This window comes from Thunnus maccoyii, chromosome 11 (genome assembly GCF_910596095.1).
Source record: "Thunnus maccoyii chromosome 11, fThuMac1.1, whole genome shotgun sequence".
In the NCBI taxonomy this organism is placed as follows: Eukaryota; Metazoa; Chordata; class Actinopteri; order Scombriformes; family Scombridae; genus Thunnus; species Thunnus maccoyii.
The window spans coordinates 19,461,248-19,475,321 of record NC_056543.1 but is presented as its reverse complement, the minus strand read 5'-3'; the positions used below and the strand labels follow the sequence as shown (position 1 = coordinate 19,475,321).

Sequence of the window (14,074 nt, the reverse complement as noted above, 5' to 3'; positions counted from 1 at the left end):
TGACATAGATTTATATGAATAGATTTTAAATACTATATATTTTCTTTTCATATTATTATTGCCTCTTAAAATACACTCAGTATCATGTCATCATGTGATATGATATGGGAACATTAATGTCATAATGTGCTCCTATTACATTTAATATAATCAATCAATTAATTAGTTTTCTTTTGTTTTGTATCTCATTTCTGTTTTGTTCTGTGCAACTTGTAGTGTTTGTGTATTTTTACTTGTTTTCTGTATTTGTAGCACATCTGTGTATTTGGTTGTATTTTCTTTTTTTGTTGTATTTTCTATATTTTCAGCATGTTTTTTCTCCCCTTGAAGCATTTTTTTTTCTAAATGTGGTGCATGTTGTCAGATAAATGAAAATGTTTTCTTCAGTTACTTGTGTTTTGTCTTTATGCATGTGTTTTCTGAAGTTGCAGTGCATTGAGCTTTCAGGCCCGCTATATATATCATTCACACACAGGATTTAGGATTTCATGACAGAGTATAGGCAGAGCCCACACCACACGTCTGTCGACAAAAATCAAACAAATTTTGTCGAACATATTGCGCTCCTTCACAAGGCGACACCTGGTGAACATTGTACTCTCTCTCTCTCACTCACTTTTATATGAAAAGGCAGGCTGTAGCGACTACATTAATTTTCATTTAGTTTTATAGTTTTTTGCTTACCTAATCACCCACAGTTACATGAAAATGTGGTTGAGTGGCTCTAATTACAGATTCACTTCCCACCTGTGCAATTATGAATCTGCAGAAATGGAGAAATTTTGTGAAGAGAGAGAAAGTATTCTCTCTGGTGTATCTATGAGCAGCGAGGCAAATCATTGTCTTTGTTTGGAGCTGCTCGGCCGTTCAGCCTGTCCAGATCACAGTTGAGTTTTATGGTGGTGATGTGCTCCGTAACATGTGGCTTTTACAAAGTGCAAACTAGGCTGCTGACAGGAGGGAAGGATTTCTTCAACATATTTGTGTGCAAAATAGTTGAAACACTCCTGTCAGCATCAATAGATTGAAATTCCATGACATCTCCAACCACATTAGTAACACAATCTGCTTGCGAATGGCTCATTATTGGATTATGCTGCTTAGTTTCATTAGCACTGTAGTACTATGTCAGTGCTGCTCTATGGCTTTTACAATACATTAGAAGCCTTACATACTGTTTAATGTGCTTTTGTCACTCCATTGCAAAGTTGTACTGTAGTATTGGAAAAAGAATGATGAAGATTAAAGATTAAATAAAAATATTAAAAGTCTTCAGCCACACTAGCGGCTCTATGAGGCTAACATCAGCATGCTAACATGCTCACAGGCACAATGTTAATATGCTGATGTTCACCATCTTAGTTTAGCCTGTTAGCATGCTCAAATGTCCTAATAGCACTAAACACAAAGTACAGCTGAGACTGATGAGAAAGACATTAGTTTTGCAGGTATTTGGTCATAAACCAAAGTATTGGATAAACTGAAATTTGACCTTATGATGGTGCTAGATGAAAAGTCAGGGGATAGCCAAAGTGGTTACAATTCATCCTGAAGGGAACAGAAATGTCTGGACAAAATTTCATGGGAATCCGTCCAATACTTGTTGAGATATTTCACTCAAAACCACAAATATCAACCCAATGGTGGCAAACTCAAGGGGTCACCAAAATCCTAAAATACATTCTCTGGGAACCATGTATGTCTGTGCAACATTTTGAGCAAATCCAACAAGTAGATGTGAAAATATTTAATTGGATTTGTAAAATGAAAAAAATGACCTGCTGGTGGTGGGGAGGGGGGGGGGGGGGGGGGGGGGGGGGGGGGGGGGGGTTCACCTTGATTTGTATCTATAGCATAGATCATCATCATGGCAATCCATCCAACAGTTGTCAACATGTTTCTGAATCACAAATGTGAACCTGCTGGTGGCGCTAGAAGAAAAGTTATGAGATCAATGGTAGTCAGTAGAATTCATCCTCTGGGGACCATAAATGTCTTTACAAAATTAATGGAAATCATTCAAATCAATAGTTTTATAGATATTTCAGAATGCACCAAAGTGGTTGACTGACCAGATCCATGGTGCTAGAATGGCAACAATCCTTCCAAAAGCAGGTCTTTGTAAAATCAAAATAAATATGCCTTGTGTGTGTGCCCTGTATTTGATGTCCTTTTCTGTGATTGCCCTTAATAAGTCACTGGAGGTTGGCTGGGAGGACCATCACCACCAGCAAAATTCAGGTTCTATATGAAGGCTTTTTGTAGAGGAAGAAATTTTCATTTTTCAAAAGCTTTTAAGGTTTGATAGAATAATGTATTATTCGTGGTCTGAGTGTGTCATCTGTGTTTTATTGCTATTAATTCTTTAAAAGGGAAAGTCTGTCTAACATGTGAAAATGTGTCTCTGTGCACAAATTTACAGCACCAGTCAAAAGTTTGGACACACCTTCCCATTCGCTTGAATGAGAAAGTGTGTGTGTGTGTGTGTGTGTGTGTGTGTCTGTGCGGATGTGTGTATGTCCAAGGACCTTTTTCTTTATCAGGACAAAGTGTGACCAAAGGACAACATGTGTTTTCTTTTTCTTTTTTCCTTTCCATTTTTATACAGTTTCATATTGCACCATTAGTTGGTTGACTGAGCCACAGATGAGCTATGCTTTACAGAATCCAAATTACACCAGAGCCATTTTTCATCCTGTAGAGCTTTTCACAGGCAAACAGCCATAGATGGGCCTTTTCACTTTCCTTATTTGTCCTTGTCTGCTGGAGGTTGCCGCCGGCTGACATAGCCTAAATTTAAGTGGACATCAATCTCGATAAAGAGGCAGAGCCCAGCGTAATATTGCCTCCTCCGATTTTTTTCAGCTGTTTAGCAAGACGGCACAAATAAGCATGTTTCACATCACGAACTGAAACATTAAACTCCAATATGAAACTAAATATTGGAATCACATTGTGGTTTCACAATGTGGTGTCTTTTAATTTTTACATGTCTATACCCGTTGAGGCACAGTCACAGATGTTTTTAAAAACCTCCGCTCAGAATAGGACAAGATGCGTCTATTTGCATGGCTGTGTTGTGATGATAACAAGATTTCCTGCGGCTGGCCGGTGGCCTATCTCTGCGCTGCAAAAATGATGCAGGGAAAATTTGGCTCAGAGTGGCAGCCATGCCACAGCGGACTGGACTTCATGCACTCCTCATAAATGAGAGTCATTAATTCTCCATGTAGGTAGAGTTTTCCATGTGCAGTGCAGAAGCCCCTCTTCCTCTGGGACACAGCCGTACCCTGGCCTGACTCAACCCAGTCAGCCCCACTTCTCATTCTCTCTGGCTCTCTTCTTCCTCTCTCTCTCTTCTTGTTTCTCTTTTGTCTCTGTCTGCACTCCCTGTGTTATGTATGAAGACAAAGTTCCCGGCTCCCTCTGTTTGTTGAATCCATCTGATAAGTCGCAGATAAGTAACCATTGTTGGGAACGATTGCCATCATCTCTGATGCTAGAGGCACTCTTCTTTTTCTTCTTATTATAAAATATGAGTTTTTCCCACCTGGCTCCCCTGACCCAAATTTCCAGTATTTGCTCTTGACAGTTTTCAAGTTTATGCTTGAATTTATATTTGTGTGTGTGTTTGTTATAGAGTAAGCAGACATACCTGAGGCAGTTGAATCAATTTGCATCTTAATTAGATTAAACAGTAAGCTGAATGGCAATGCCAAATTCAAATTATTTTCAAGAAACAAAAGGAAAAAACAAAGGACTTTGCCTTAATTGCAGTTTAGTGTCAAGACACACATTATGACAACTGATCAGCATCAATGCTGTAGGCAAGTAGTAGCAATCTTAACTTTTCTAAGATTTTTCTCCTGGAGCCGGTGTCATTTACTGTTAGACCATATGGTTGCACAGTGGTGCAATTGAAGTGCTACTGTAGAAAAACATTTGGCGATGACGGGCTGTGTATATTAAAAGCTCAGTGAGCATCACAGGCTATTTGCAATCCACAGTGTAAACAAACAGAAGAGCTCTTCAAAGGCTCAGGCTTCAACATAATTGGAAAGGAAATGGAGCCCGAGCTGAGCTAATGTTTCTCAGCTCTTTTCCTCTGCCATTAGTGATCTCAGGTCCCACAAGAATGAAGAGCTGGACAGGTCTGCTATCAAAGATCTGTAGTGTAATTTGGATTATTTTTAAATGTACAGTATTTTTCTTTGGCATACACAAAATATTACATTTTCCAATAAATATCCATTGTTTTCAGATATATTGTCTTAGAGAGTTTCAGCCACAGTTTTTTTTTGGTCTGTTCTCTGGAGTATTATCTGGTCCTTCATGGCTTGAAATTAATTATACCATTCTCCTGTGATGGGTGGAGCAGCAAGCCAAAAGAAAAATATATGATATGTTCTTCAAACAACATGCTGCATTTTAGTGCAGATTGAATAAACTGTTAAGGCAGTCATGAGCATGTAAGAATTTGTGGTCTCTGTAGTCTCCAAATGACAGGATGACCTAATTCTAGAGCCATTATGACAGCCTACTGGTGAGGTCCTGGGAGGTCTGTGGATTGAGGAACGTCTCCTGACGGACGGCCTAAGTACTGTCTTCAGGTCTGGTGTTCGCTCAGTTATGAGTTAGTGGTTTGGTGATGTCCAACCCCCTGTGGCACGCCATTCAAATTCAGAACTGCCACTGAAGAGACTGTGGCACATTAATATAAAAGCCCTCAGGAGTTGAGAGCACTTTCGCACTGTTTCGTGGCAATATCAATTAAGTCACTTAGTCTTTAAAGGGCAACAAGAGTTGCCTAACAAGTTTTATAGCATCTGAAATCTGTGCCGCCACTGTCGTAAATATTACATATTTTGAATGCACCATTTTTTGAAAGCAATCAGAGGTGTTAACTGAAAGTGATGAAAACAAATGAGCTCTGCGGAGATGGCAATGGAGAGTCTCTCATGTTCAACAAGGCCTTCTGGCTTGTGTCCACGCTGTGATATTAATGAGCCATTGACCTTATAGTAGTCATTGCCAGCAGCGGATGTAAATAAGCGCTTGGCTTTCAAAAGTTCTATTAAATCATGACTCATCAGTGCTATTTGTTGCATGCAGCATAACTAAATTTTGTTGACTTGATTGAGTTGATCTACATAAAAATTGAATTTGCCCCAAGAAGCATTCATGCTTCATAACTGCCTGTTGGTGTACTGTGATGAGGAGACGGAGATAATTGACAACACTGTGTAGTAATCAGAAGACACAATATTTTGCACTTTGATCTTTACTTGATGTGATTAATAGTGAACAGTGTCATTTTAATCTGCACTTTTCTTTTTTTTTCTTTTTTCTTTTTGTCAGTTGAATCAGTTTACAGTGAAATAAAACAGAGAAAGGCAACAAACCATCCCTAGAACCAGTTTCTGATATATTCATTGACTAATTGTTTCAGTGCAAATTAGGTAGATTTAGGTCTATTAAATCTGGAAATCTGCAATGTGGAAATGAACATGTTATTCCTTTGTTCATCAGTAAAATCAATCCTTTTTTATTTTGCTTTCTATGCAAGCTGACAGTGGCTGACACAGCCTGACATAGTGTAACAAATGAAGAAATCATATTCACTAGTTTGACAACATTTACAGAAACACAAGCAAATACAGACGCACATGAAATAAAACACAGACAGAAAATATGCACAGAAACACTGCAGATGCACTGAACATAATGGAAATGTATGCAGGGACATGTGCAGAATTGTTTTTGCTTGTTTCCTGAGATTGTGTTTTCTGCTTTTTCATTGATCATCGTGCAAATATATTTTCTCCATCTGCCTATTTTTTTTTTTTTTGAAGTTGCAGTGCACCAGGCTCTCTGTAGTTCTACTAATAATGGACTCCTGCCATATCAAACATGATGCATGACTAAGCATGTGAACAGGACCACATAATGCTTTTTGGTAAAACTACTGAGAGAACATAGAGATGGTCAGTTAAATTCAAATGCAGTAATTTACTGAGTTAATTAAAATCACTGCACAGAGTGTTTAAAACATCTGACTTGAAAATTGCAGCATTATAGGTTACCTTTGTGTGTGAGTGCTTGACCACTTATCAGTTTTTTCAGCTTCCCTTTAACTGATTGTGTGTCTCTATTTGCACCTCTGCTCCCCTCCCCACCCCACCCCACCCCCCCTCTCCAACACCCCACCTTTTTCTACCACTGTTATGACAGATGCCATGCTGCTGGTGGCACAGAGGCTGGAGGGACCTTTCAACATTGAATCTGTCATGGAGCCTATTGATGTCAAGATTTCAGAGGCCATCATGAATATGCAAGATAACAGTGCCCAGGTCTCCTACAGGGTATGTCAATTAGGTTTATTCTCTAGAGAACAAGAGTAACGTGTCAGACAGGTCGTTGAAGTCCAACTTTTCACAAACTGAATAAGGGAACTTGGTATAAGTCATACTGGTGTGCAGTAAGGTGTGCAGTACAACACGTTCTAATTATGTCCAAGTTTAGGTCTTGTATTTGAATTATATGTTTCAATTTGGTCAGATAATCTTAGTTCAACTAACAGTAGTTAATGTGTTTCCTGTGTTTTACTGCATTTTTCTTCAGCCACAAAATTGTAGTCAGAAAGAAGAAAAAAAATGTAGGCGGTTGTGAAGAATTTTTCAGCCTACACAGTGTTGGATGCCAGTTCTCATTTAAAGCTAAATGCTCTGTTGGCGTTCCCATGCAACAGATGCAGTTTTGTTTATGGTTTAAGTATATGTGGTGTTTTCCCAAAATCCCTAAAAACTTAAGTCTGTCATCTTAAATAGCATTGGTCACAGCCGAGTTGAATCACCTATCAGCGTGGTTACCTCAACTTGACGTAGCGCACTGTCATACCGGTAATGTGGGGTGAATGCTTTACGAGACCTTAACAAAACATCATGTTTTCCCCTTATTTTCAGCATCCCAAGTAATTTAAGCCCCTGACAATTGGGTGCCCATGTTTTTGTAATTGCAGGTTTTTCAAGGCTGTGGCCAGCCAAAACCCTCAGGAATGACTAGGTCTACCCGCGGTGTTTCGGATGTGTTCAACGCCCGCTTCAGGCCATACAGCCCAGAGGAGCGGCCTACCACTGCAGCTGGCACAAGCCTAGACAGACTGGTAAGGAGACAGAGCCAATGCTGCTGTTTTCAGGCGGGACACCGCTTCAGTGTAAACATCATTTGTCTTTCTCACTTGATACCGTTGATTAAAGCTGGTGATTTGCCATCGTAAGCCCCTGGAGCCGGAAATTAATTCTTTGTACTTGTCCTCCATTCAGGCCCCTCTATCGATTTGTGTTTGTTAACGAATCAACAGCATCACCCCAAGAGAGCAGGGGATGGTGTGGTGCACTGCGTTCATTGGCCCTTCTCATCTCTGTGTACTGGGCAAACAGAAAAGAAAGGGATGAAAGGAGAGATGGATAGATTTTGCGAGGCTGACCATATCAATTGTTTGCCGTAAAGCAAACCTATATTTTCCATCAGATTAGCCTTGTGTTTGTTGGATTGGATCTTGATACATGGATTTCCATCTCAAACAACCTTGAAACCTAAAATGCTGCATTGGGGTAAAGGTTAACACGGAGCTGACAGTCCAATTCAGCTGAGAGACAGTTCTCATCATGGATTACCTTTGCAGCCACAGTGCCCTTCCTTTCTCCCCTCCAGCCCTTTTCAAAGTGAATCTTTTCAAATTGTGTGTTGGTCATGTTGGTGTTTACAGTATTTTTTTAAATTAGAAATAAAATTTTTACCATTATTTTTTTAAAGTGACCCTTCAAAAGTACCAAATTCATTAAATCAGTTTAGTGAAACAATGAGTTGTCAGTCTCACCCACAGTGTTTAAAAAATGCTAAATCGAATGTCTCAGTGCTTTGTTAATGCTAAGTTATTTAGTTAATGAATTAATGATTTGAAAAGCAGCCAATTTTGTTTTTTTTTTACCATCTGGCTTTTGGGATCCCAAAACAATAATGAGTTATTTGTTTTATTCAATACTAATTATGTTTTTGCACAATCTAATTCATTCTCCACGCATTTTTGATGTGTTATATACAGCATTTGCCTTTTTAGCTTTGTATGTCCATCAACAATTCTCCATCCTCCACCTACACTGAATTAATTAAGACTTTCTGTTTCCCTGCCTTTATGCTGCAAACCAGAGGATTATTTGGAATGCGATGCAACACAGTGTAAGGTTCAAAATTTTATACTCTTTTCAGTTAATTTTGCTGCAACTATTGTCTCATTTTGCCATTTCATGCACCATGATTGGAAGTAGTAATGATGTTTCAATATTGTGTGGTTGGGGATGCATGGGATTTTATTCTTAGCATTAGAGATTTACTGTAAACAAGCACTGTGACATGTAAATCCCAGTGGTATGCAGCACCTGCTGTGCTAAGTGTCAGTCATAGTCTTATTTTCATCTCTCATAAGATTTAATATCACCATTGTGTCATTGAATTTGCCATATTTGTTTTTAATTTACTAGAGGGTGTAATGCTAGAACTCTTTAGACCTTGATAACTCCTGCAGTGGTGTATTATGACATCAAAGCATCAGCTGTCAGTATTTTACAGTCGAGTTGCTAACACATCAAGAATTGTTGAACACATGCCATGGTGTCCTCAGCTCGTGAGGATTCCTCTCTGCCTCTACGATATCTACTCTAGAAACATCCCAGTCTAAAACCCTCATTGCCTTAGCTTATAGAATCAACTCCTTTAGGAAGCCAAATCAGCAGGTGACCTGCTGCATCAGAGCTGGGAGAGGGGAGAGGGAGGTGTGGGAGTGTTGCAACCAGCATCTGCTCTAATGGCACAGTGACGTGGGGGCTCCAGACTGCTCATGAATAACTGGGCAATTAGCCTGCAAGGAGAATCTCACAAGATGGAGCTCAGTGACAAGGAGCTTATTTTTGACATATGGTAACAAGACCAGCGTACCTGACCAGGAAATACCATTATCAGCATCGATGTGCCCAAGGAATCCACGCTGATCATAGTGGCTACAGGAAGCTGCTAATTGTGATGTAATGTACTGTTATGTAATATAATGTGCTGTGATGGGGGTTGCGTTTTGGATTTCGGCTCAGTCTGCTTCACACCCATTATTGCAGGTACAGATTTCAGCTGAGAATTTCAGTCAGCATTTAAATGCTGATGAGAGCGGTGAGAATGAACTATGAGCTGAAAGATGCTGAAGCGGTCCCTATCGCTGAGGGGAACTGCAGAGTCAAGTGACAATTCTCTGTAGGTTTATCACTACAAGTGGCCCCTCTTACATATAAGTAGTAATGTGATCCATTGTAAATATAACAATATTGATTATAGTCAATTTAATATTTATACGTCTCTATATTTTCCCTGTGAGACATTTAAATATAAATGAATGAATGAGACTGCCTACCCACCCCTGTGTAAAGTGACACAGCACATGGCAATCACTGCAGCCAAATGCTAAAGTCAGTGTGGAAATATAGCTGGATACTGGCTTTACGAGTACCCAAACTATAAATTCAGTAAGTAAACCTCCAACCCAACAGTTAATATATAATAAATTACAATAACGATATAAACATTGTAAACAACAAACAACAGCTGTGTTTTCTTGGTAGTCGGTTTGTAGTCCCTCCGCATTAGGTTCCTGATAATGAGCTCTGAAATAAAGTGTTAAATACTGCAGACATTGCCAAACTAAAGCCGTGCAGCATCTGTAAACATGCAAAGGTTAAACTCACTGAGTTAGGACTATTTTATGAAGTTTTAGTTTCGATTAGTAATTAACTCAGGGGGGTCCTTCTGGTTGAGTGGTTAAGACACAGCCAACTGCCACTGTTGCATGCCATCACACCCTTCTGTCTCCCTATGCAGTTATACAGTAGGACAAAGGCAAAAATGGCATCATTTTTTTTATGTTTATCATTCAAAGCAGAAAGATAAAGGTGAAGCAACTGGCATTTTTTTGAACTTTTGTGAGCTGTCTCCCTTATACATCATGTAACAGACTAATTATTTGCTACTCCCTACTAAAGGTGGCAAAAGTTATGTTCAGACAGTGAAATACAACCGTCATCAGTGTGATGACTCATGTAATGAAAATATTGAGCTACTTAAATGGTGGCAGTGTGGTTTTCAGCTGTTGAATTATGTCGCTTGAGGCCATATGTTTTAGATACCACACACATCTGCTGTGAACTCACTCCTGCTTAACTCCAGCTGCCAGATTTTAAACTGCAAAACACTGAGTGTTGATAACAGCAAGGAAGCTAATGTAAGGCAAGAACATGCACCAAACTGTCCTAAAAATTAATGGTGTAGTCATAGCCTACATTTATATATCACTCACATGTGAAAAGTTTGACGTACAATACCAGTCAAAGGTTTGGGCACACTTTCTAATTCAAGTGAATGTGAAGGTGTGTCCAAAATGGTACTGTATTTCTACTGAGGTCCTGTAGTGGACATCACAGGCTCTAATAGTCACCATACTAGCAGGCAGAAAATATGCTCTTCTCTGTACTGCAGCACACAGGCGCATTAATACTGACTGCTGAGGTAACTATTCACATGAGATAATCTTAACAAATGTTTTTTTTTACTATTGTAGCCGCATAAAACCCCCAAAAGACTGAACAGAGGAAATATCTTCTCAATGATCATTTTATAAATAATAAAATGGTTTTTATATTTCAAAAGTAAACTGTAGACACTCCTCAAAAAACAGCATTTGGATTCATTATAGATGTGTAGTAAAAATGAATCAGGAAACATACATGTACAACAGGCTACTCAACTAAATAGAATCAGTTAAGGTCCACTGCTCACAATATGGTGTGCATCATAACTGGTCTTTGTACAAGTGCGACTACTGGATGCCAAAATCATGTTTGGCCACATGAGTTTGGTCATAATTTTTAGCCAAATGAGGCGTCCAGCAGGATTTGGTGGTGTGGTGTTTGGTTTTGTGGTTTGGACTCATCAATAGCCACTCATTATATGTGTGATTTAGCAATTATTTCATTTATGTGGTTGCATGAGAATATGCTATTATTTTTTGGCATGTAATCAACTGTAAATTCCCCAAGGAGAAGTGACTGGAAACCGGCTCGATGTAGTGACTGATTTCCTAAAGAAAAAAGGCAATGAACTACCCCTTATTATTTATGCATTTTTCCTACCGCCCCTCCCTTCCCTCAATATTTTTGAAAGGGACCCAGTGTGTCTTATGGTGTTTTGTATAAATCTATACAATATTTTGTTGGGGTTGGGAAGTTTTTCCAGCAATCACAAAATGTTCAGATGCAGTGCCAATTGCAGGTCTTTGGAAGCCTGACATACATGAGAAATATCACTAAAATACAGGAAAGCATAGTAATTTTTGTTTTTACCTAAATGCCTAATGTCATTATGGATGTCTTAATTGAAATTGCTGCCTGTTATTTATTTCTTCATGCCTCTATACGCTACATTGCAAACAGGTGTTATAGTGTTAGTCTCATCTAGCAGCTGCTTTGTGCAATCATTAGTGTGGCAGCATTTAACTGTTTATCCTGCAGCAGGGACATGACTGGGCTCCCTGTGAGAGCACATCTTTGTTGTCCCACACACTGTCCTCGTTTACATTCTGGCACAGAATAATTACCCGTGACAGTGACACTGCTCAGGCTTGTGAAAGTTGACAGTAGTTTAAAGTGTCCTTTGATAAGAACTTCTTGTCTGGATTTACCGCTAAGTTTGCGAGTCAAAGAATGTGGAAGGGATGGCAGGGAGGGCATTCATTCATTTCTGGAGGAGCGGCTCCACCTCCAGCTCAATGAGCCATGACTGTTTAATTGCCTGACATTCTGTCAGAGCACACACCCTCAAAGCTCTGAGAGAAATGGAGATTTGAAAGTCCAAAGAGGGGATAAAGGCACAACAGACGGCTGGGCTCAGAGGCGCTTTTTAGATAAGAGGTGGAGCTTTTAATTTGACATTTGTAACAAGTTTGGTGCAGTTCAATTTAGTGGAGTTTTATTGGTGCTTTTTGTCCCCCTTGTGTAATACACAGTTAACATTTTATCAGTATTGCACTATTAACAATGAGAGGAAGACACAAACAAGACTAGACTGTAGAAAGAGCCTGTAGGGAACATTTTTTGTCATAGAATGAACCATTTGACCCATGACTTTATATACATAAATGATATTGGAACCTTTTTCATGTAGTTTGCAGAAAATATTTCCTGAAAGTCAATTAGATGCATTAGATTTTTTTGAAATAGACATTACCAGTGACTCCAAGGTTATTCATGAACATGCTTCTCCCTCGATAAATTTAAACCGAAGTCAGCAGCTCCAACATCTTCAATTAACTCAGAAAGCTCCTTAACATCAACTAAAACTGTCATCCACTCAGAACAGCTAGATCAATTAATTTATATGTATATAGATAACGCGCATGATCACTTTTTACACTATTTTCCAGAAACAATTTTCTTTAGACTTGCCAATGCTTCCAGTAATAGAAGAGACAAAATTTGAGGAAATACAATTCAGGTGTAGATAATTGATTAGTCCCTTTATGTATTACAGATGTTAGTTATAATATCTGATTTTCATTAAAATACTTGTATTTTCTTAAATTCAGTGTTAACCTGTTTCTTAATATTCAAAATCAGCAATGATATTTTTGTTTTTCTGTGCAGAAGCTTGATTATTGTGACTATACATCAAATGTAAAAGCTGTAATTGTAAACAAATTATAGCTCCTCTTTCATCTGCACAGATATAATTTATCCCTGCCTCTCTCCTTTTCCGTCTCACCAAGTCAAACGTTTTTTGTATCGTTGGATAAAGTAAACACTTCTGAAAACCAAAGTCCACAATCATCAGGCCTACACCCTAAATTTAGTCCAAACTTGCCACAGCAATTTCAGACTTGAAGTTCTGCTTGTAATAGAAAAACACAAAATATACAAAATATTAGAGGAAACACTCTTCATTCAAACTGCTGGACACTTTTGAAAACACACTCGCAGTGGTTTCCACCCTGAGGCCACATGAGGATTAAAGGATAGGTTCACAAATTTTAAAGTCTGTATTAAAACAACAGTCAAATACCCTTATGAACACTGAAAGAGGTTTTCCTTGCTGTAATCATTCCTCCTGTTCATACTGGCCATTAAAAGATCCCCTTCAAATGCTCTTTCAATGTAAGTGATGGCCAAAATCCACAGTGTGACCACAAAGTCATTTTGTGCAAAAATGCATTTAAAAGTTTATCTGAAGCTTACATGAGTTTATATGTTTCCTCAGACAGTGTTTCCCTGTTGAGCTGCAGTGAAATTATAATGACACAAAGAGGGACCTTGGCACTAAAAAGGCTGTAACTTTGAAAGATATCTACTTGATTTGACTCATTTGAGTCAAAGCAAATCAAGCAAATCAAGCTTCATAATAGCTTCAGATAAACTTTTTAACATATTTTTGTACAGAAGCAAGACTATGGATTTTGTGCCCCATCACTTACATTGTAAGTTTATTATGAAGGGATCTTCTAATGGCCAGTATGAAAGGGAGGAATGATTATGGCAAGAAAAACCTATTTCAATGTTCATTTGGGCAGACAGACTTGAAAAATTGTGAACCTACCCTTTAAGACAAACAAACATTTGGTTTATTTTTTCTATGTTTTGTCAGACCTTTTTTTCTTGTGAAATTCTGCATAGTTTAACTTCTTCAAATAAAACCACCTAAAACAGAAAAAGCACTCTTTGGTTGAACTATTCATTATTTTTTTTGGCCCTGTTCCCTATTGGAATCAAATTAGCAACCCTTGGTGCCCACCGCCTACCCCACCCACTCCAGATTCTGAATGTGATACGTAAATGGCTTGTGATTATTAATGTAGAACCCTGTAGTGTAGTTAAGAGACAGAAGTAACTTGTGGCATGAGGTCACAAGTGGTTTCATATTTAGGGATTTAAGCCAAAAGATTGGATACCACTGCTGGTATGAGGTGTGAAATACAAATGACTTTGCT

General features: G+C 38.6%; 1 protein-coding gene across 1 annotated transcript in view; it reads left to right on the top strand.

The window, feature by feature from the left end:
- LOC121907457 (glypican-6-like) overlaps positions 1–14,074 on the top strand; it is a 92,597-nt gene that overhangs the window by 58,910 nt on the left and 19,613 nt on the right. The window contains exons 5-6 of the mRNA XM_042427036.1: positions 6,232–6,362; positions 7,019–7,162. Of these exons, the coding sequence (XP_042282970.1) occupies positions 6,232–6,362; positions 7,019–7,162 (275 nt within the window). The remainder of the gene's footprint in view (positions 1–6,231; positions 6,363–7,018; positions 7,163–14,074) is intronic.